At 38.7% G+C, this 21,415-nt stretch overlaps 1 protein-coding gene across 2 annotated transcripts in view; it reads right to left on the bottom strand.

Annotated features, from left to right (window-relative positions):
* Positions 1-321: 321 nt before the first annotated feature.
* The window catches only part of LOC124716924 (serine/threonine/tyrosine-interacting protein-like), a 78,107-nt gene continuing 57,013 nt past the window's right edge, over positions 322-21,415 (bottom strand). For both annotated transcript variants that reach the window (XM_047243500.1, XM_047243501.1), the window contains exon 4: positions 322-1,446. In XM_047243500.1, the coding sequence (XP_047099456.1) occupies positions 1,224-1,446 (223 nt within the window). In that variant the 3' untranslated portion in view covers positions 322-1,223. The remainder of the gene's footprint in view (positions 1,447-21,415) is intronic.

Raw genomic sequence — 21,415 nt, 5'->3', positions numbered from 1 at the left:
GTTTGCAGCAACTGCTACAGCAAAAAGAATGCACAGACATTACACCATAGAATTCCTATACAAGTAGATCAAGTATGCACTGTGGCCCAATTTATTTTTCTTGGTTGGTTCACTTGCTGTCAAATGTGGATTTCCCATTCTTATTTTCCTCTTCTGTTCCTGGCGAAGTTACTTTCTGTCGCCCCCCTCCCCCCTACTTCTAGCAATGTCAAGTAGTACTTCTTTTCTTTACCACGTATTTTCAGTCTTTGAATTCAGACAGTGTCACAAATAGTTGTATATTACGGCACATTTGTGGTAACTTGAACTTAAATTTCAATCTTTCTCAACTTTTATATAAATTTATTGCACATCTATGGGAAAATACAAAATCAATGGATGGCAAAATATACACAAGGGTGGAACAGAAGACATACTTCATACCTAAATACAGAGCAAGCACTGCAGCACACAGTGGCAGTTAATAGAAATTGACAGAGGCAACTCTTGTGTATGCTGATGTATATCATACTATTTTTAGGAGTCTATTATTGCAATTTAAATATGACCGACAAGGGAAATTTTAAAATGACAACTATACACACAGATCACGAAAGCAAATTATACTTTAAATTCTGAGGTAAAAAAGGTCAGCTTCCTTTCTCCTGATTTGAAAACAGGATAAATGATAGGTCTTTAATAACATAATTTTAGAAACCTCCACAGAATAGTAAGAGTCAAATGGACAGTAATTCAACTTTTAAATAATGAGCCGTCTCCTTTACAGTGGAGACAATAAGCAGCATAATTTAAAAATTCTGTTCCAAAGTTAATGCAAGTAAGCATTGGACATAAGGGGACTCCGAAGAGCCATGTGCTAATACAGTGAGTTACTGTACAGTTCAGTCTTTCCGTAACAAGAAGGATATGACGTCGACAATACTTCTGAGAACATTACAAAAGCTTTATCCTTAAAATTCTTAACATGTGGTCCCACTTAGAACAGCAAGAACATTCACGTGCTAATTATAATTGTAGCCAGTGACCGCCACGTCAATAGTGAGAATATGCCGAAACTAACATCTGCTGTTAATTTAGCAACTATCTGGCCACCGTGGAAAAATCCTGCTAATGTCACAACAATTGGCAACGAATAACTGCAGAGGTTTCACAAATTACATGACACAGTCCACGTCTCTCAAAGTACCGCCCGGAAATTGTCCGGGACGGCCGGGTGGCCGCAATCACCGCATTGTGACAGCTGCAGGGGCGCAGGGCGACGGCGGAGGCGGCGGCGGCTCACAGCCCGCATCATCCAGTGGCCGCTTGAAGCGCGGCGTCGATGCCTCACCGTTGCGGAGCGTCTGCTGGGCCCGATAGATGGGCTCAAACTCTGTCAGTTGTGCCAAGAAGCCTTCGTTCGGGTTTATGCAGAACCTCCTCTGCTGCACGAGGCCGAATGCTGCACTGTGAGTGAAAGAGAAACATCAGTGGCCAATAAAGCAGCAACCTCCACTTGAGGTGAGTAAAATCAAAATGAGCAGTTGAACTGTGTTGTACAAATGCACTTTCCACTGACAGACAATCTTACAACTAATTTCATCTTGACTTGCGGGAGAAAAAAAAAAAAATCTGAGGTGTGAGCATGTACTAACTTAATTAGTGAAACTTGACTGCGTACACACACGCACACGCGTCAAGACCTCACATAATTACATTCAACACGTGGCATGTATTATAATCAACCCAAATGCATTTGCTTGAACTGAAAATATTTTCTTTAAAATTAGTAACTGGTTCTCTTCAAATGGATCATCGCTGAATTTGGATAAAGTAACACACACAACTCAGTACTGCTCAAGGCCTGAGGCAGATCATCTGAAATAATGTACATAGGTAAATCAATAAATGAAACATGATATTCAACATTCTTAGGTATTTTATGTCAATAAGAACCTGAACTGTATGTTACGAGGGTCGGTCAAAAAGTAATGCCTCCCATTTTTTTTCTACTTAAAGAAATTAAGTTAAGTGAAAAATTTGAATTTGGCGCCATTCCTCAAACCTTCTTCTGCAATCCACTGCAGTAGTAACTTTCTGTGTCAACAGGTGGCAGCACAGCAGAAGTTTGTAAGATGGCCGACGTCGATGTTCGTTTGAGACAGCGTTGTGTGATTGAATTCTTGAATGCAGAAGGTGAAACGCCCATACGCATTCATGAAAGACTGAAGAAGGTGTATGGTGTTGTGACAGTGGATGTCAGCACTGTTAGACGATGAGTTCGTCGTCGTAAGGAAGCTGAAGGGCAAACACCGTTGACTGACGAAAAGCGGAGCGGCAGGCCGGTGAGTGCAGTGACTCCACACAACATTCAGCAAGTTGATGACATCATTCGTGGTGACCGTCGGGTGACTGCAGATGAAGTGTGTCGCTTTATTTCTCTTAGTAAAGGCAGTGTGATCACGATTATTAAACAATTGGGGTACTCAAAAGTTTGTGCACGGTGGGTTCCAAGAATGTTAACCGATCAGAATAAAGAGGCAAGGAAAACAATAGCCTCCCAACACTTGCAGCGCTTCCGTTTGGAGGGAGATGAGTTTCTGAAAAAAATTGTGACCGGGGACGAAACATGGGTGCATTTTTTTGAACCCGAATCAAAGAGGCAGTCAATGGAGTGGCGTCACACAAGCTCGCCGAGGAAGAAAAAATTCAAAACTGTGCGATCGACAGGGAAAGTTATGGCAACAGTTTTCTGGGATACAGAGGGTGTGATTCTGGTTGATTTTTTGGAGCAGGGATGCACAATAAATTCTGTTCAATACGTCACAACCCTCAACAAACTTAAAGCACGTCTTCAGCGAGTTCGCCCAACAAAATCAATGGCAGATGTTCTTCTTTTGCATGACAATGCAAGACCACACACCAGTCGTCACACCTCTGACGAGATTGTCAAAATTGGATGGGAAGTTTTGCCTCATCCCCCATACAGCCCTGACCTGGCACCATCAGACTTCCATCTGTTCGGGCCACTAAAAGAAGCTCATCGTGGGATTCATTTTGAAGATGAGGAGGCCGTCAAAACATCCGTGCGTCAATGGCTTAGGAAGCAGAGCTGTGATTTTTACCGTGCTGGGATACATGCCCTTGTTCAAAGATGGACCAAAACTGTAGAGATGGGCGGAGATTACATTGAAAAATGACAAAATGATCCTCAATGTTGTGGTTTTCAACCTATGTAATTGCATTTAAATTTCCTGACGATTAAACGTAGAAAAAAAAATAGGAGGCATTACTTTTTGACTGACCCTCGTACATATTGCAAATAATCTCAAACACTTAAGGTCTAAAAGTTTTGCACATAGATATCAGATTTTGAAGATGAAGATGTTAAAATTGCCTTATTTTCCTGTTTCCATTCACTAATGCATTATGGGATAACTTGTCACTGATGCACAGAACTGTATAGTAGGAGTCCTCTGATAGGCAGCTGTGTGCACGGTTGGGCCTTGTGACAACAGCCTCACAGTACATCACCTCCTGTGCGGTGTTTGCTGTCAGTAATCAACAGCAGTTTTGAAACAATAGTGTGGCTCTAAAAGGAGTGAGGCATTTGGCCATAAAAAGGTTTAGCCACCACCTATCGAGTCTTGCAAAGAATTTAGTAGATAATACAATTAACTACTTTAAACATAAACTTGGGAGAAAGCGTGTATGCTGTGCATGCACTTGTGTATGAGTGCATGTCACTGTAAACATGTGAAAAAATCTTAACGTATAATTTTGTTTTTTAAATGATCAGCAAGTAGGCGTATGTTTCACCAAGAAGTGTACTATAATTGTGAAACTGACTCATTTTGCATAATATAAAGAATATACAGTTAAGATCCACATTAACATTCAAATAACTGACTACATAATAACTCGTCGACTGTGTGAGAGGCAGAACAACAGTTTCATGTACACACATGCAGTGCAACACCAACACCAACACCTTACACACACGAGAAAACATTTACATATTTCAGGCCAAACCTAAAAATTATTATAAAATTACACCACATTTTAGTTTCCTGCAATGTAATGTGTGCACTCAACTGTCTGAATGTAGCGTAACGCATTTGAAATTTTCTAAATGTTTGCAAATTGTGTACTGAAGCAAGACTTGGGTACCAGCCCAGTATTCACAGATAGGTGTGGGAAACACCTATAAACCACATCTAGGCAGTCGGCACACTCACCCTCGTCTTTAATTTTCTGGCAGATTCGATCTGGGGTCAGTGCATCTCCCTGTTCCAGAAGTGGTGCTTTAACATGCATGACTAGTTGGGCAGGTAAACTTAATATGCTTCAATAATAATAATAATAATAATAATAATAATAACAATGCTGTTACAGTGCAAAGGATAATAAGGAGAAAATATCGCAGCTGTGCGATTAATGTCGGAAAGTAGTTTTAAAGCAATTCCTGAGCAGCAGCAGCAACAGCAGCAGCACTGCGTAAGTACTGACAGGGCACCCTTGAGAGCAGCCAGCCCCACAGTTAGGTTACAAACTCTCATCAACAGAGAATTTGTCGGAGACGGACCTCCACCTCTGTTTGGATACGCCAAGCATTGGCAACGTATGGTGACCCATGGGTCTGATCCACACACTTACTTATGCTCGTGGTGTAATTGGTCTGGGAGATGTGTTATTTTCTACCAGATTTGTCGATACCAAATTGTAAATGTTTTCTTATATTTTTTGTCAGAATTTTTTATTATAATTTGCCTTATTATATGTTAATTTACTTATATTTTTGAGAGTGAAAGCATATTGATTAGTATTAGTAAATGTGACGAAGAATATCAAAGAGACTGATTACAAGTGGAAGCTTGTGTGTTGAGTAAAATGTCTTTGACGCTGGCGTCGTCTTTGACTGTACTCAGTCGGCAGTGAACTCGTGGTGTGTGTTGACGGTAGAACAATGCGCAGGTCGCCGTCATAAATAATTTCGAAGTGAACAGAAAAAAAAGTGAATTATGTTACCACCTTTTTTATATAAACTTTAAGAAGAAACCACATACGAAGAAATGGTATTTGAAGCATCAAAAATGAAGCAAACACATTGAACCAGGTCATTTCTGCAACCGACAAAACTGCATTGTGGAATCATACTTCCACTAGACAACTGAATCCAAGACAATATGCCTTGTAAACATTTTACGGAAAAGGTAGTCACGAAATATGCCAAATTTAAGTAAATAAAAAAACAGTGAGCATATTTCAACTTTGTGTCTCAGCCGGGATAGCATATTTCAACTGGGGACTGTAGCCGGGACATTGTGTTCACGAGATCTTCAACAGTGCTACGAGGAAGAAAATTTGTGTATGTTAATACCAGTTTTTTCAGAATGTGTATTACAGTATTTGTGTTCATCGGGAAGTAAAAGTTTTGGAGAAGAAATGTTTCAGCAAAAAATATAATTTTCGACAGAAGAAAATACTTCAAGGATTTTGGTCAACAATCACATGGATGGAAAACGTGGATTTGCAACAGTAGAAGAGTGTTCCAGATAAGTCACGAAACCCTCGTGTTTTGTTAAAACAATCTTTTTATCTTGTTTTGTATTGTTGTGTATAATTTTTTTTTTTTTTTTTTTTTCCACAATGACTTATGAGATTTTCGAGAGTATTGTGCCTAAAGTAGAAAGTAGTAATTTAATAGACTTCGAAAATCAGGACAGGTCAAATGAAACAGAAAGAACCGATCAATTTGATTTAAAAAGTTTTCTTGTAAATTTCACGAAAGAAATTAATCAGTTGACGACAATAAGACTTACTGGGATGAAAAAATTGATAACATTTTGTTGCAAGTCCAAGCAGTCAATACCCAAGTGGGTGATCTTTCGAACAGAGTTGGCAGTGTTGAGGAAAAAATTGAATCTGTGGAAGCAAAAGTAAATGAAATTGATGCTAAATTGAGCGATGAAATTAATACTGTAAAAAATGAGTTACTGGTAGATAGGGAAAGAAATTTAATTGATTTTAATGAGATAAAAGGGGAAATTAAAAATTTGGATGATAATACAAAAGTTTCAGTAAAAAATGTACAACAAGAAACTGACAATCGTTTGGTTACTCTAGAAAAAAAAAGTAGAGTGCAATGATTTAGAAAACAAAAACTCTGTCAAAGAACTTAGCGAAAAACTTGAAAGTTTTGACATTGAATTTCAAACCAAAAATCACAATGTCAACATATGCAATCTTGTATCTAATATTCCAGTGAAGCACTTTTTGGTAGATGGACCCTTACATCCCATTGATTTTATACAGTATTGTACGGATTGTTTTCTACCTCACTCACCAGATGATATGAAAATTAAATTTGTGAAAAAATTCTTGGAAGGGGAAGCTTTGACTTGGGCAAACCAGCTTGTAACTTTGGGGATGACCTTTTCAGAATTTGAATCAAAATTTCTGGAAAATTTTTGGGATGATCTTAAACAAACTAGAATCAAAAGTGAATTTTTGAATGGGAGAAACTATATAGAATCAGATGGGAGCATGAAACAATTTTGCAAAAGTGAACTTCAAAAACTTATTTGTTTAACAAAACCTTTGGATGACTTGATCAAAATTGATACCTTAAAGAGAAGATTGCCATCAGCAATGCAGTTTAGTTCATTGTCCTGATAGTAATGTAGAGCAGTTTCTCAATTATATTGAAAAGTTGGATAGGGTAACAACAAGAACACACAGTGGGTTTACTCAGAAGGGTAATGGTCAAAATTGGGGAAATGACAACTTTCAAAAAAGGGAACAAAACAATTATCATGGTGTCGGTCAAAATTCAGGGGGATATAACAATTTTCAAAAGGAGGACCATAATTTTCATCCAAAACAAGAGCAACATTTTTGCTGAAATAACTTAGGGATCAAAATCACAGAAATTTTGCTAGAGATCAGTACAACAGAAACTACCAACAACCAGGTAATGTTTGGCATAGGAATGGGAACAGAAATGTTGATCAGAGACATTGGCAGAACCACAATCGGGCAGTTCAAACAGGAACCAGTTGTAATTCAGGAAATGAAAAACGGGTAGACGCCCCCTTGAAGGTCCGCAAGGTTGAGGCAGAAGGCGAGCATGATGAAAGGACCAATGGATGTGACTATCATAAACCTAAACATGACAGTTCCAAAACTAAGCTATCACATGAGGTCATTAGTTGTTACTTATTGAAGAAATTTCAAGAGGAAAATAATGATGATATTGATAAAAATAAAATTTTCAGTACACAAGAGCATACAGTAGATAAAAGTAATTGTGATTCATTTAATTTAACAGAGTTTTACACTTGGGCAGAAAAGAACAACACTTTGTCAGATGATGTAATTTGTAGTAGTTCAGAGACGGGTGTGAATGAAAGAGAGAATGCACGCTGTGAGAATGAAAATACTGGTGAAAGAGATCTGGTAACTTTAGAAAGGGGAAATAATATTTTAGGGGATAATTTGAATGTGTATGACCTGAATATGTATAATGATAATGATGTTGATGATAAAGTTGATAATGATAGTAATGGTATTGATGATGATGTTGAGGAAAGGTGTTTCATTAGATTAAATAGGGAGTTGGGTATAACACATGGTCGAAAATGGATTAAATAGTGAGAATATTACAGAAATTCCCAGGGATGTTACCAGGATGAATAAGGCTCGCAAGCAGGGTGTGTGTAAAAGTGTGAATTTTGATGTTGTTGGTAAAGAATCTGACTTCACAAATAATGATGACACATGTATAACTTCTAGCCTAAGTGAAACTTTTACAGATACTAATGACACACACACATTTCTTAATAATCTATGGCTGAACAGTGAAACTATTTCTTTTGACAAGAACTTTAGAAAGATGCTTATTAATGTATGTGAAACTATATGTCCTGAGTGGTGGAAAAAGATGAGATGTTTTATTTTTGAAAAGCTGAAGGATAAGTACTTCAATAGTATACAATGTGATTTGGATGAAAATTCTTGGCTATTTGAGATAATACAGAGTACTAATGACAATTTTGTATCTTGTGCAAATTTTATAACTGTGACAAATAATACATATAATGGTATACCATATGATTCTGATAAGTATAGGTTTGGGGAAATTTAAAGTGATTTATTACATGAGGATACAGGTTCTGAGAAAAGTGATCAATTTTGCAGTCCTTACATAAAAGTTCAAATTGGGTCATGGATTGGTAAATGTTTAATTGATACAGGAAGTGAGATCTCGGGAATATCTGAAAGGTTAAGCAAGAAATTGAAAGCGGGGAAAGATTATGTTGAAATGCCAGTTGTTGGGGTAAAGATAAAAGGTGCAGTAAATTGGTAAAAAGCCAGGCTTTAGTAACATTTTTAATTGAAGGCAAGTTGTTCACACATGGATGTTTTGTAATTCAGGAATTTAATGAAGATTTTCTTTTGGGTATGAATTGGATAGTAAAAATAAATACAGCATTTGATTGGGTTGGAAGAAAACTTTTGATAGAAACTAGTGAAAGGGAATACATTCAGACAAATTTTGTGAACACACTTGGTGATCAGAGTAATGGAAATTTTGACAGCATCAATTTACTAAAAGAAAATAGATTGGAGAATATTGAAACTCATAGATTTGATACTGATGAAGTTGAATTTGGGAATTTAGTAAATTTGAAAATTTCAGAAACACAAAATTTATCTGGGGAGCAAAAACAACAGTTAGAAAATCTGCTGTGGGAATACAGTGATGTTTTCAGTGACATACCTGGTAGGGTAAAGGGTTATCAGTGTGAGCTTCAGGTAAAACCTCATGAACCATTTTTCATAAAACCATACAGTATTGCAATATCAAAAAGACTTGCTGTTGAGAAAGAGCTGAAAAAGACGGAAGGATGTAATATAATAGAAAGGAGTATCAGTACATATAATAATCCTCTAGTAGTAGTTTCGAAAAAAGATGGTGGAGTAAGATTGGCTTTGGACTCTAGACACTTAAACAAAATTTTGTTCAGACAGACAGACCATCCCGAAAATATTGATGAGTTACTCTATAAATTTACAGATATAAAATATATGTCAAGTTTGGATCTAACTTCGGGTTTTCATCAGGTACCACTTTCGGTTAATTCTAGAAAATATACAGCTTTCTTGTACTATGATAAGAGTTACCAATATTGTGTTGTGCCATTTGGGTTAAATTCTTCTGTTTCTGAATTTATAAGAGCTTTGGATCATGTACTGGGGCAAGAACTTGCATCTAAACTGATAATATATGTAGATGACATTTTGGTTACAGGGCAAAATTGGGAGGAACATTTTTCGATTTTAAAGTCAGTTTGTGAAAAACTTAGAAAAGGGGGGATGACATTGAAATTAGAGAAATGTAAATTTGCAGTTTCTGAATTAAAATTTTTGGGTCATGTTGTCACAGACAAGGGAATTTTGGCAGATCTAGAAAAAATTAAAGCAATTTCAGAAATTCCTATTCCTAAGACTAAAAAACAAAGTCATTCTTTGGGGTTATGCGGTTATTACCGAAAACATATAAGTGATCAGAGTCTGAATGCACCATGTTTAAGTCAGTTACTTAAGAAAAACACTGTTTGGGTTTGGGATAAAAGTTGTCCGGAAGAGTTTGATAAAATTAAGCAAGAGTTGAGGAAGCAACACTTATTACACAGACCTGATTTTAATTTACCATTTTGTTTGAACACTGACAGCAGTAATTATGGGCTTGGAGCAGAGTTATTTCAAGAAAGAGTAGAGAATGGAGTTAAGATACATTGTACCATAGCATTTGCAAGCAGAATGTTGCTCAAGCATGAGAAAAATTATACAGTCACAGAGAAGAAACTTTTGGCAATTCATTGGGCTTTTACAAAATTTAGAATTTACCTTATTGGACATAAAACCATAGTATTTTCAGATCACAAAGCTTTGAGTTACTTACAAGAGAGCAAATTATACCACAGTAGATTGACCAGATGGGCAATATTTCCGCAACAGTTTGACTTTGAAATCAAACACATAAAAGGTTCTGAGAATGTAGTAGCTGATTCACTTTCAAGGTTATCAATTGGGGGAGAAAAGGAGATTTTTGAACAAGAGGAGGAAAAGCAATTTAAAATTAGATACTTGAAAGGGGTGGAAAATGAGAAAACAATTAGAGCTATGTGTAACAAAATTAGAAAAAAAAAAATCAAAATTTAGATCAAAGTTGGAAATTAATCAGAGAATGTCTAGGCAAGAAGGGGTATGAGAAACTTGATAAATTTTACAAATTACACAAGGGGATTTTATTTCGGAGAACAGATGTCGATGCTGATAACTGGAAACTGTGTTGGCCAGAGGCAGATGCTGATAAGCTGATCATTTACATACATGAAAGTTTTGGTCGTTGTTGGATACAGAAGTGCATTCAAAAGATACAAGAAAATGTTTATTTTTACAATATTGGAAAGAAAGTAAGAAAAGAATTGGCAACCTGTGACAAATGTCAGAGAGTTAAAGTGAGCAATCAAAGATGTGGTGGAGAGATGCAAAACATTATTCCGGAAAAACCTTCAGATCTTATCGCTGTGGACTTATATGGAATGTTACCAAAGAGTAAAGGTGGTCACTGTTACATATTTGTTATGGTAGATGTATTTTCAAAATTAATTAAACTATATTCAGTGAAAAAAGCTACTAGCCATGAAATTATAATGAAAAACTGAAAGAGATTATTTCACACAGGTGGGTAAACCAAAAGCTGTATTATCAGATAATGGTTCACAGTTCACCTCTAAAATTTGGAAAAAGTTTATTGAAAGATCAAAATTGAAGCATATACTTATATCTGTTTATTCTCCATCCACCAATCCTGCAGGGAGATATATGAGGGAAATTGGGAGATTTTGTAGAACCTATTGTAGCCATAAACATCCAACCTGGTTTGAGCATATTCGAAATTTTGAAGATATTATGAATAGCTTACAACATAGTTCCACAGGATTTTCACCGTATGAGATTATGTTTAATATTAGACCTCCAAATCTTGTATCAGAACTTATTGACTTTCCTAAATGTACACCTTTAACTATACAAGAGAGAGGAGATATTGTCAGGGAAACTATGAGGAAACAAGGGGAAAATAGGAATAAAAGACATAACAATAGGGTAAAATTAACCACTTTCAAAATTGGGGATCTTGTTCTGGTCAAATCTCATGAAAAATCAAAAATGTTAACTTCAGAAATTAAAAAATTCTTTGATATCTATATTGCGCCTTTTGAAGTCATAGAAAATCCACACCCTAATGCTTATCGTTTGGTGTATCCTAAGTCAAAGAAATTATTTGGTCTCAGGAATGTTGTCTCTTTGAAACTATATAAACAGAAATCATAATTTCAAAATTTAAATAACCTATTATCATCTAAAACAAAAGTCCTCCACTGGAATATGCTTGTTAGAACAAAACTACCTGTACAACCAAGTATGTATATTTGCATGTGTAAATTCATAATTTGAAGTCACATGTTAATTGAAACTGATGAAAAAAACACTGTTGTCACAAAGAATGAGAGAAAGATTTATTTTTACTTTTTTATAAAAAAAAGGGTCTCCCTAGTGAGCATTTATAAATTTTTTCTAATTTTTGGAAGCTAAGTCCTCCCTGTGGGTGAAGGCATGCATGTGAGGACATGCATGCAAAGGTATAAGTTTCAAAACCAATTTTAGATAAAGCGTCATGATATATGAGCAATTTATTACTCTTTATACTGATGTTGTGGGGAGCGAAAGTACTCTTCACAAGAATGTGACTTGTAGTAATATTGTAGTAGAGAGGCAAGTGTACATAAATAATTGCAAAAAGAAATTTAGATAATACTGATGTATCTTTAGTTGTACTAAAAGAAAGAAAAGCATAAAAAAAAAGAAAAAAGAAAATCATAAGAAAAAAATACAAAATAAAAAACCATGACTAAAAAATATAAAATTTAAAAAATCGGAAACAAAAAAAATATATAAAAGGCAAATATATAGAAAAAACTACACTATATATATGTCCAGTATCATTTTTTATTGTACAATATGTAAGCATAATGAAATTAACATTAATATGAAAAAAAAATTTAAATCTTATTCTAGGAAATGAGTTTTACCTTTCTATTATTTTCAATCTGTATGCTGTATGTTAGAATACTTATCATGTATGTTTTATACCATGTATATTTATCATGTTAAATAATTTCTTTACTTGAATTTTTTGTGTATGAATTGATGGGGAAGGATGATTGCAACAACAGCCAGTAACAAGTCCACAGATTCAAAGAGTCCAACTTTGGAAGAGGTTATCAGACTGCATCATTAATGTACTAATTGTGTAATACAGATCCATTACTGAGTGTGGTTGGGATTTTGTTGTATATGTTCATAACAACAAAAGCCCTGGGGAGCAATTGTAATGGATCTGCGAGATGTGTTATTTTCTACCGGATTTGTCGATACCAAATTGTAAATGTTTTCTTATATTTTTTGTCAGAATTTTTTATTATAATTTGCCTTATTATATGTTAATTTACTTATATTTTTGAGAGTGAAAGCATATTGATTACTATTAGTAAATGTGACAAGAATATCAAAGAGATTGATTACAAGTGGAAGCTTGTGTGTTGTGTAAAATGTCTTTGACTGTGCTCAGTCGGCAGTGAACTCGTGGTGTGTGTTGACGGTAGAACAATGTGCAGGTCGCTGTCATAAGTAATTTGGAAGTGAACAGAAAAAAAAATTAATTATGTTACCACCTTTTTTATATAAACATTAAGAAGAAACCACATTCGAAGAAATGGTATTTGAAGCATCAAAAATGAAGCAAACACATTGAACCAGGTCATTTCTGCAACCGACAAAACTGCATTGTGGAATCATACTTCCACTAGACAACTGAATCAAAGACAAATATCGCCTTGTAAACATTTTACGGAAAAGGTACTGTCATGAAATATGCCAAATTTAAGTAAATAAAAAAATAGTGAGCATATTTCAGTGGCCACCTCACTGCAATACCACAGCAATGTTCCTAGTGCATAAAGTCAAAACTATAGCATCCATAAATTAATGTTTCTGGGGGTTACCTGTCGACACGAATGGCACACCTTTTCTGACACATGACACCAACAGATTCTGCCTCAAAATGTGTGTTTGAAAATGGTCGGTTGGTTTAAAAGAGAGGGAAAGCGACCAAACTACGAGGTCATCGGTCCCTTGTTCCTAATAAAACAATGCCACAAGTGTGAGAATAAGACAGACGAGACATATAACACACAACGGAAAGAAAGGAAAAACCACAAGAATGAAGGAAAGGCAATGAACACTAAAAGGAACAAAAGAGGACAAGAAAACGATAGACACACACTAGTAACAGAAGAGAGTAAAACAAGAAAGCAGTGACTGGCAGACCACGAGAATAAAAAGGTAAAGCCAACCACTATGCAACATGTTGAAACCTCCTCCACCCTAAAAACACTAGGGTGGAGGACACAGAGAGACAAAGGACATGTGCTAAAACTTAGATCAAATGATAAAGCCCACCCTCATGTATAAAACTAAATCAGCCAATAAGGCGTTGTCAGATAAAATGAACGGCACCGAGTCCAGTAACCCAAGTTTCCGTCGCTGGGCAGTCAAAGTGGGACAGTGCACCAGAATATGGGCCACTGTCAACCGGGCGCCACACCGACACTGAGGCGGGTCTTCACGGCGCAGGAGGTAACCGTGGGTCGCCCGAGTGTGGCCAATGCGGAGCTGGCAGAGGACAACTGATTCCCTGCGAGAGGCCCGCGTGGAAGACTTCCACACATTCATACTCTCCTTAATGACACGCAGTTTGTTGTGCGTACTGTTATGCCATTCCGTCTCCTGAAGTCGAAAAACCCTGCGTTGTAAGTCAGACCGCAGGTCAGGTTCAGAGATGACCATCTCCAGAAGCAGTTTCCATATAGCCTGTTTGGCTAGCCTGTCAGCAAGTTCGTTGCCTGGGATTCAAATGTGTCCACACAAACGCCATTGAATGACGGGACCAGTCCAGGGCATAGATGGACTCTCGGATGGACGCCACCAAAGGATGGCGAGGGTAGCACTAGTCGATAGCTTGTAGGCTGCTCAAGGAGTCAGTAAACAGACGAAACGATTCCTCAGCACAGGAACGGATGTACTGAAGTGCAAGAGATACGGCCACCAGCTCTGCAGTGAATACATTGCAGCCATCATCAGGCAAGGACTGTTGTTCAATATGGCCTCTGATGACAAAGGCGAAGCCAACATTACCAGCAGCCATCGAGCAGTCAGTGTACACCACTTCAGAGCCCCGGAACACTTCACTTCAAGAATCGAGAGAAAGTGGCAGCGGAGAGCCGCAGGGTTAACGGAGTCCTTAGGATCTTGCGAAAGGTCCAGGCGAAGCTTCAGTCGATTCGAAACATCCCAGCCAAATAAGTCCACAAGTGCCTTCTTGGCTAAGGGTGTGTGAAGACGTGTGTTGTCAAGCAGCAAGCACACTCCTCTCATCAGCATTCCCTTCCTTTTGTTCTGAATTCTCCTTTTTACTATTTTTTAAAGTCTTACAACATTGTTAGTCTCTCCCCGAGGAAAAACTTCGACCAAAATGATGCTGCCTTTTCATTTCCAAAACAATAAGGCCACGATTTTTTTTCCCCGCCTGAAACTGTGGGTTTGAATTTTTTGGCAGATGGGAAGCTGGTGTGATGCCACTGTGACAACTGTCTTTATATCAGGTGTGTAATGAGCCACACATGTGTTATCTCCAGCCACACTAATGCTCAGAAAACCCTCACTTTCCTTTTCAAGATGCTCCTATATTCCAATTCATGTCACTCAAGAAGCTCACTGGCACTATGGACCCAGTTTTTCTTGTGCTGCTACTTCAACTGTTTTGGGATCCACTTAGCGCACAGTTTCTGGTGTCTCAGCGTTTCTGTGAGTGTCTCATATAAGACAGTTCTGGTGAGTCGGGGAAACATCACATAAATTTCATCCACTGTCAATCGGCGGTCTTCTAGAAGTTACCTCGATTTTATGCACCAACTCGTCAGTCAAAATGGTAGGTCTTCCATTCCTCAGTTCGTCATGTAGATTTGTTCTGCCTGCACTGAACTCCCTACACAACTTAAACACACTTATTCTATTCATAAAACCTTGGCTGTAAACCATTTTGATTTGTGAAAAAAATTTGTCAGATGTTATTCCTTCTGTGAGGCTCACACTCTGCAGGATTTCTTACCGACATATGTCACACAACTGGACATAGTTTACGTGCTAGCGTGTTTCTACGATGCTTCCTCTGGTCTGGGTATCCCCCTCTACCACTCAATGTTGCCAAACCTCACAAAAACAAAAAACCACAGCCCATTATGATCACAGTACACTCACTTTCTGAGCAAGCCTCATAGTTGCACTTCTCCTATTACACATATAATTTAGAAGACATTCACACAATTATCAGTGTGAGTATAGCAGCACTGTGACCTCTTAGGCTTTCCCAGAGTAATAATTCTTGATAATCTCCTAAAGTTTTCTGCCGGATCCTAAAATCAATCCAACTCGATGTTCAGTGATTCATCTATTGGCAACTTTCAGGAAAACGCTACTGCTGCCGAGTCCCAATGAAAACTGATGTGATTGGATGAAGCGTAGGTAATCAAATACACAGTAGTGTAGTTTTCACAATTAGGGCACTACTCGGATCTGCCAAAGATGATTTGGGAGCCTGGAGTACATAAAATTCCATGTCAATGTTGGAATCAGCCATTCGATTCGCACAGTTCAGGACGGATGTGGAGCACGGCTACGACAACCTGAAAAATCGACGGTAACAGAAAATTAAGTAAACGAGGGACACAGGATAAAATACGATGAGACCCTGATAGCTGCCCGTACTTTCGGGTATTGGAACAGTGTTTACAATGAAGCAACTGAAATTCGGTTAGCAGAAAATCAGATTAACAGAGACAAAGGTTTTCCTCGTAACAGGATGTGGACTCCTGTACTATCAACAATATTAAGGAAAGAATAGATTGCTACTAACCACATAGATAGGATGTTGAGTTGCAGACACGTGCAACAGAAAGAGTGTGACACATTGAGCTATCTGCCAAAGCCTTCTTAGGAAAAGAAAGCAAAACACAAACAGATTCACACAAGCAGGCACAACTCACACAAGCACGACCACTATCCCTGACCAGACTGCAACTGTCGCATTTATCGAATACAGTGATCTGGAGTGGGACAGCAAGGGGGAGGGGGGGATAGCAGGGTACTTTACTTGTGAGGGAGTGCTGTCTGTTGGAGTGTGCAAGGCTGCCAAGCACAGCATTGGGAGGCTGTGGGGCAAGGGGGAAAATGGAAGCAGAAAAGGAGAGAACTAGCAAACAGGTAGAGACCAAGAGGTGTGTCGGTAGACAACAGTGCACAATGCCTGTATTTCGACATCTGCCATCGCTTCCACACAAAAAAATCCATCCCACACAGCCTGACCACTCGAGGACTGCATATACGCAATGACAAGAACTCCCTCGCTTAGTACGCAGAAGATCTCGCCGAGGCCTTCGCACACGAACAGGCACTATCTTCCAGCCCTTGTCCCCAAACAGATCTCCCTCGTCATTTCCTCGCAAAATGCTAATCCTCCCACCACCTCGCAAGAACTAGCTACGAACAAGTGTCCTTTTGTCAGTCAATACCACTCCAGTCTGCAACAAATGAACCACATCAGGGATTTTATTACCTATCAGCATATCTGTAAATGAACAATATCCTACTTGAGGTTCTTCTGACCCCTCCTACTGTGCTGTTCCGTCACCCGACCAACCTCCACAACATCCTAGTCCATTGAAAACCACTCCCATTCCCAACCCCTTGCCACAGGGCTGTGGAAGCATCCGTGCCATGTACCAGCTCTGCTGCAATCAATACACAGCGTTTTATATCGGTACGACTACCAACCAGATGCCCACCAGCGTGAACAGCCACCGCCAAACTGTGACCGAGAGCAGAATGGATGACCCTGTGGTGCAACATTCAGCTGAACATAACATATTTGATTTCCATGGCTGCTTCACAACCAGTGTCATCTGGCATCATCCCTCCACCAGTAGCTTTTCTGAAACATGCAGATGGGAGTAAACATTACAACACATTTTCCGCTCCTGAAATTATACCGGCCTCAACATACAATAACGTACTGTCTCCACACCCTACACCCAACAGTTTCCACCCCCTCTGTGCTATCACCTCCTCCCAATATGCATCCCGTCACCCTCATTGCATGCCACTCTCTAGCAATGCACCCACTAGTCTTCTTGTACTCTTCTCTGTCGTTCTCCTACCCCGCCATCACCCCCCCCCCCCCTTCCACAGCCTACTGAAGCTGTGCCTGCACCCAGAGATAGCGGTTATGTGTGTGAGGTTTGCCTGCTCGTGTCAAAGTGTTTATGTTTTCATTTCTTTTTTGAAGAAAGCTTTGGTAGAAAGCTAAATATACGACTGTCTTTTTGTTGTGCTTGTCTGCAACCAAATGTTTCATCTTTACAGTGGGTTGCACTCTATCCTTTTCATAATACCATTGATATTCCAACCTAGACTTTCCATTCTTTGATTTTATCCAATGGCTTCTCTTCCATCCCACAACCCTGTGATGTTTTTCTTTGTTATTCTCCAAAGTATTACTCTACTCAGTGTTCATTCTGTCTCCTTACTGTGCTTTTCATTGCCTTCCAAACTGCACATGCTCCAACAACCTAACCACACTGTATCAACAATCTTTTCTGTGCACAATACATGGCTAAGTGACTGCGTGGATTTTTGGTCCAGCTTCTCGTCCTCCAAATTCTTCCTGCCAATAATTATAATTATTCCTATCGATCCTATTTGCTCTCTCATTCTCATGTAATTTCACACTTACTTGTGCTACACGTACTTCCAATTCTCACCCTAGTCCATCCCCCCCCCCCCCCCCCCCCATCTTCCCTTATCCGAACATGCACGTATATCCAAACCTCATTTGTTTATTTCTATTTTTCCCCACTTTTCGTGCATTTTTTTTTACTTATTTGTCTGTGGAATAAGTTTTCATATTTTCACATATTTGTGCATGTTTTTATGTATTTGTGTTTCATTTAACAAGTGTCTACATACTTACAGTCTATATATCTGGCTGTGCAGATGGGTTTTTCCCAAAAATTGAATTGTCGGCACAACTGAACAACTGGATGTACGTCATCTGTTACAACATGTACAGAATTGGGACAGATGGTTTGTCAAGTTGCACTCAGTTAAAAATGAGGAGAGAAGCAGAACAGGACTTCAAATAAGGATGGACTGGTGGGGATAAATGAACTAAGCAACAAGGTCTTCGATTCCTTAATCCTTTGCGTGTCAAGCCAGGAATAGTCCCCAGAGAGGGATTATACAAAAGATGAATTCCAACCAACTTGGTTGTATCTGAGAATCAAGAAAACCAAGTTATAGAAGCAAACAGTAGTGAGAGAGGTGTAACAGGTGAAGGTGAGAGACTTGTCCCTCGCAGGAAACAGTTGGAGACACCTGGGACACATTATGCGACTGGAGAGACACCCTGTGCATCTGACTGATGCTTCCGCACCTTCCATTGCTGCAAGAAAACTAGCTACAAGGACAAGATAAAATCTCAGAAAGGGGACCAATGATTACGAGTCTGCCAACCATTGACATATGTAAAAGAATTAAATGGCTGGCAAGGGCAAGAGCACAGGTGGACTACAGATCGGAGCAGATTGGGGGCACCCACAAATCCCTCAAGGAACCAATGACGCTAATATGCCCTACATCACAGAGAAGAGTAAAAACCACTTGCACGAGTAATACGTAAAACCAAATCGGCCACTTTTGCATCGTTCACACCAGAGGTAGCGTGTTAGCAAGTTAAAGTTACCCCATAAGGTGGCCAACCTGGGCAGTCCAGTAGGATGTCGGCAACCCTGAGATGGGGACCATTCTGACAGTGATGTGAATCCTCACGTCGGAGGATGTGACCGTGGGGTAGCCAAGTGACACTGACGGGAAGCCGACAGAGGACAGCACATTCCCTGTGAGAAGCATGGAGGGAAGACTGGCAAGCAGCTACGGTTCGCGGTTTCTTTGGAGAAACTGCGGCAGACCAGTTCACATTCCAAGCCTCCGACAATTGTGGGTGTAGAGCCAATTGAAGACCCAGGTCTGTACCCCATCTCCAAAATCAGTGTCCCGGTAGCCCACTTGGCCAAACAGTCACAGGGTGTATAAGCAGACAAAGAAAAAATTCCCGGATTTTTCCCAGTTAAAAATACACTTTTTCCCCCCTCATGAAAATACACTTTTTCCATGCTAAGCGACCGTGTATTTTCGCTCTGAACTGTAAAACCTGTCTATCCTTCGAATGGGTAAAGTTTTATACAATGGCGAAGAGCTTCCCAGCACATTAGAAAATGAAACCCGGAGGGGGGAATAGTGTTTCCGAAAGATCTCTGATGTGTAGCAAAATATAAACTGCATGTTCTCACATTACAAAAGTAAAAATTCAAATTACAACAAACACAGCACATTAGTTTCCAAAGCACGTAAATCGAGATTGCGATGCGTTTTTATAAGCCAATCGTAGCTCGTGTCGAGTGATCTTGCCAGCCAGTGATAGCAGATATTCAGAGCACAGGACACGTGATGATGTCAGCCGACAGCAACGTCACTGTTAAGTAGTGTGAACACACAAATAGGAAAAGTTAATGGTTTAAATTCATACACACAGTGTAGCTACAAGAAAAGCTAAACTTTCACATATATTATTGGTCTTTTTTTGCGTGTTACTGTTAGAGATATATCACACAAATGTGCCAATAAATTTTTAATTAATGACGTAAATGTCTGGTCTTCTGGACTCGACAAAATTCCTCTAAGTGGCTGGTCCTCAAAGTTTTAAGTTTAAATGAGAGCCAATCAGTTTGTGATTTAAGAAATTCGTCACACATTTTCACATGTAACTTTATTCATCTTGTGTAAAAGGAAATTTATTTTGAAAGTAACGCTTTTCGAACAAACATTCGCAATATTTTCTCGTGACCTGTTAGAAATAGGTTCTTTTCTACAGTTGCCAGAGAACACCAGAAAACAGGCGTGTGCAGCTATGATGTAGGAAGCCCACATGTTCATATGCGTTAAGAGATATTAATTTAAGTCATAAAAGTAACAGGACATCAGAGGATACTCCACGAGCATCGGAATTTCGTAAACCGTACCAAAGCGCATAATTCGGCTTAAAGTGCACTTTCGTAAGTCCAGATTCATAATGAATTAAGCCTCAACCTGATATTAAGCTTTTCAGTGTGGTTTTCGAGATGTAAATTTTCTTTGCGCACCAGCACGGTATTATCCCACGTCTGGTTCTTTATTACGGCATAATACCATATGTGCCACAAGATTATAACATGCACTTGAAATTCAGCGAACAGTTGAAACTAGACAATAGTGTTTCAAATAAATTGACTGGCTCTGCAGAAAAGCTTAATAAAAGTCAAATTTCTTCAGCAAACCAACAAAAATAACTTCATCGTTCTGCAGCGCGATTAATGTCAATTGCCAAAAATATGGAAATAAAATAAAATCAGAAAACTGAAACTAATATCTTAGCTGTCCGTAATTATGTGAATGTATTTTATTCACTTGGTAGCTCCTAGCCACAGAAATCTGTCTTATTTTCATTTGACATGAGAACTGTAAACAAAGAGGAAAGAGCAAAATCCCTGAACATAAACACGGGTCACGTGGAGACTACCCCTCCCCACTACAACTCAGACTGCTCTGGGCATGCACAAATGTGGCGGCTTGGATGCATCAGAATAATTCCTTGCTGCTTGTTGCTACTGCTGACACAGCTAACAGACAGAAGTGGGAGGAAGTAGTACTGCTCATACCAGACTCAACTGCGCATGCGCATGAGCCCACTCACAACTGCTCAAATGAATCCAATGTCAACAATTGTGGTGTCGCGCTCCTCGGAAGCAGTCTGTTGTTATGAAGTATTGCATAGACTTCATCCTAAAGGCTTTAACACATTTTGCTGCTGGCATACACTAGTGTGTGCACTGTGTTTCACTGTTATAAATGGCATGTTTCCTTTGCAACTTAAGTTGTAATTTATTTTATTTTTTCTCTCTCTCATTTATGTTTTATTGCTGCAGTCTTATTCTGCGCTAGTGGGATATGGTAAAATTCTTTGTTAGAGTATCAGTTCTTACCATCCAAAACTACAAAAATTTAACAGAAGACCAAAGTAATGAAACATTCCCAGAAATTCTAAAAAAATTCCCATGGTTTTCCCAGCTGCAAAAATTCCCGGATTTTTCCTGGGATG

The sequence above is a fragment of the Schistocerca piceifrons genome, chromosome 9 (assembly GCF_021461385.2).
Source record: "Schistocerca piceifrons isolate TAMUIC-IGC-003096 chromosome 9, iqSchPice1.1, whole genome shotgun sequence".
Classification (NCBI taxonomy): Eukaryota; Metazoa; Arthropoda; class Insecta; order Orthoptera; family Acrididae; genus Schistocerca; species Schistocerca piceifrons.
The sequence above is the reverse complement of the archived record's forward strand: the minus strand, read 5'-3'. Positions and strand labels throughout refer to the sequence as shown.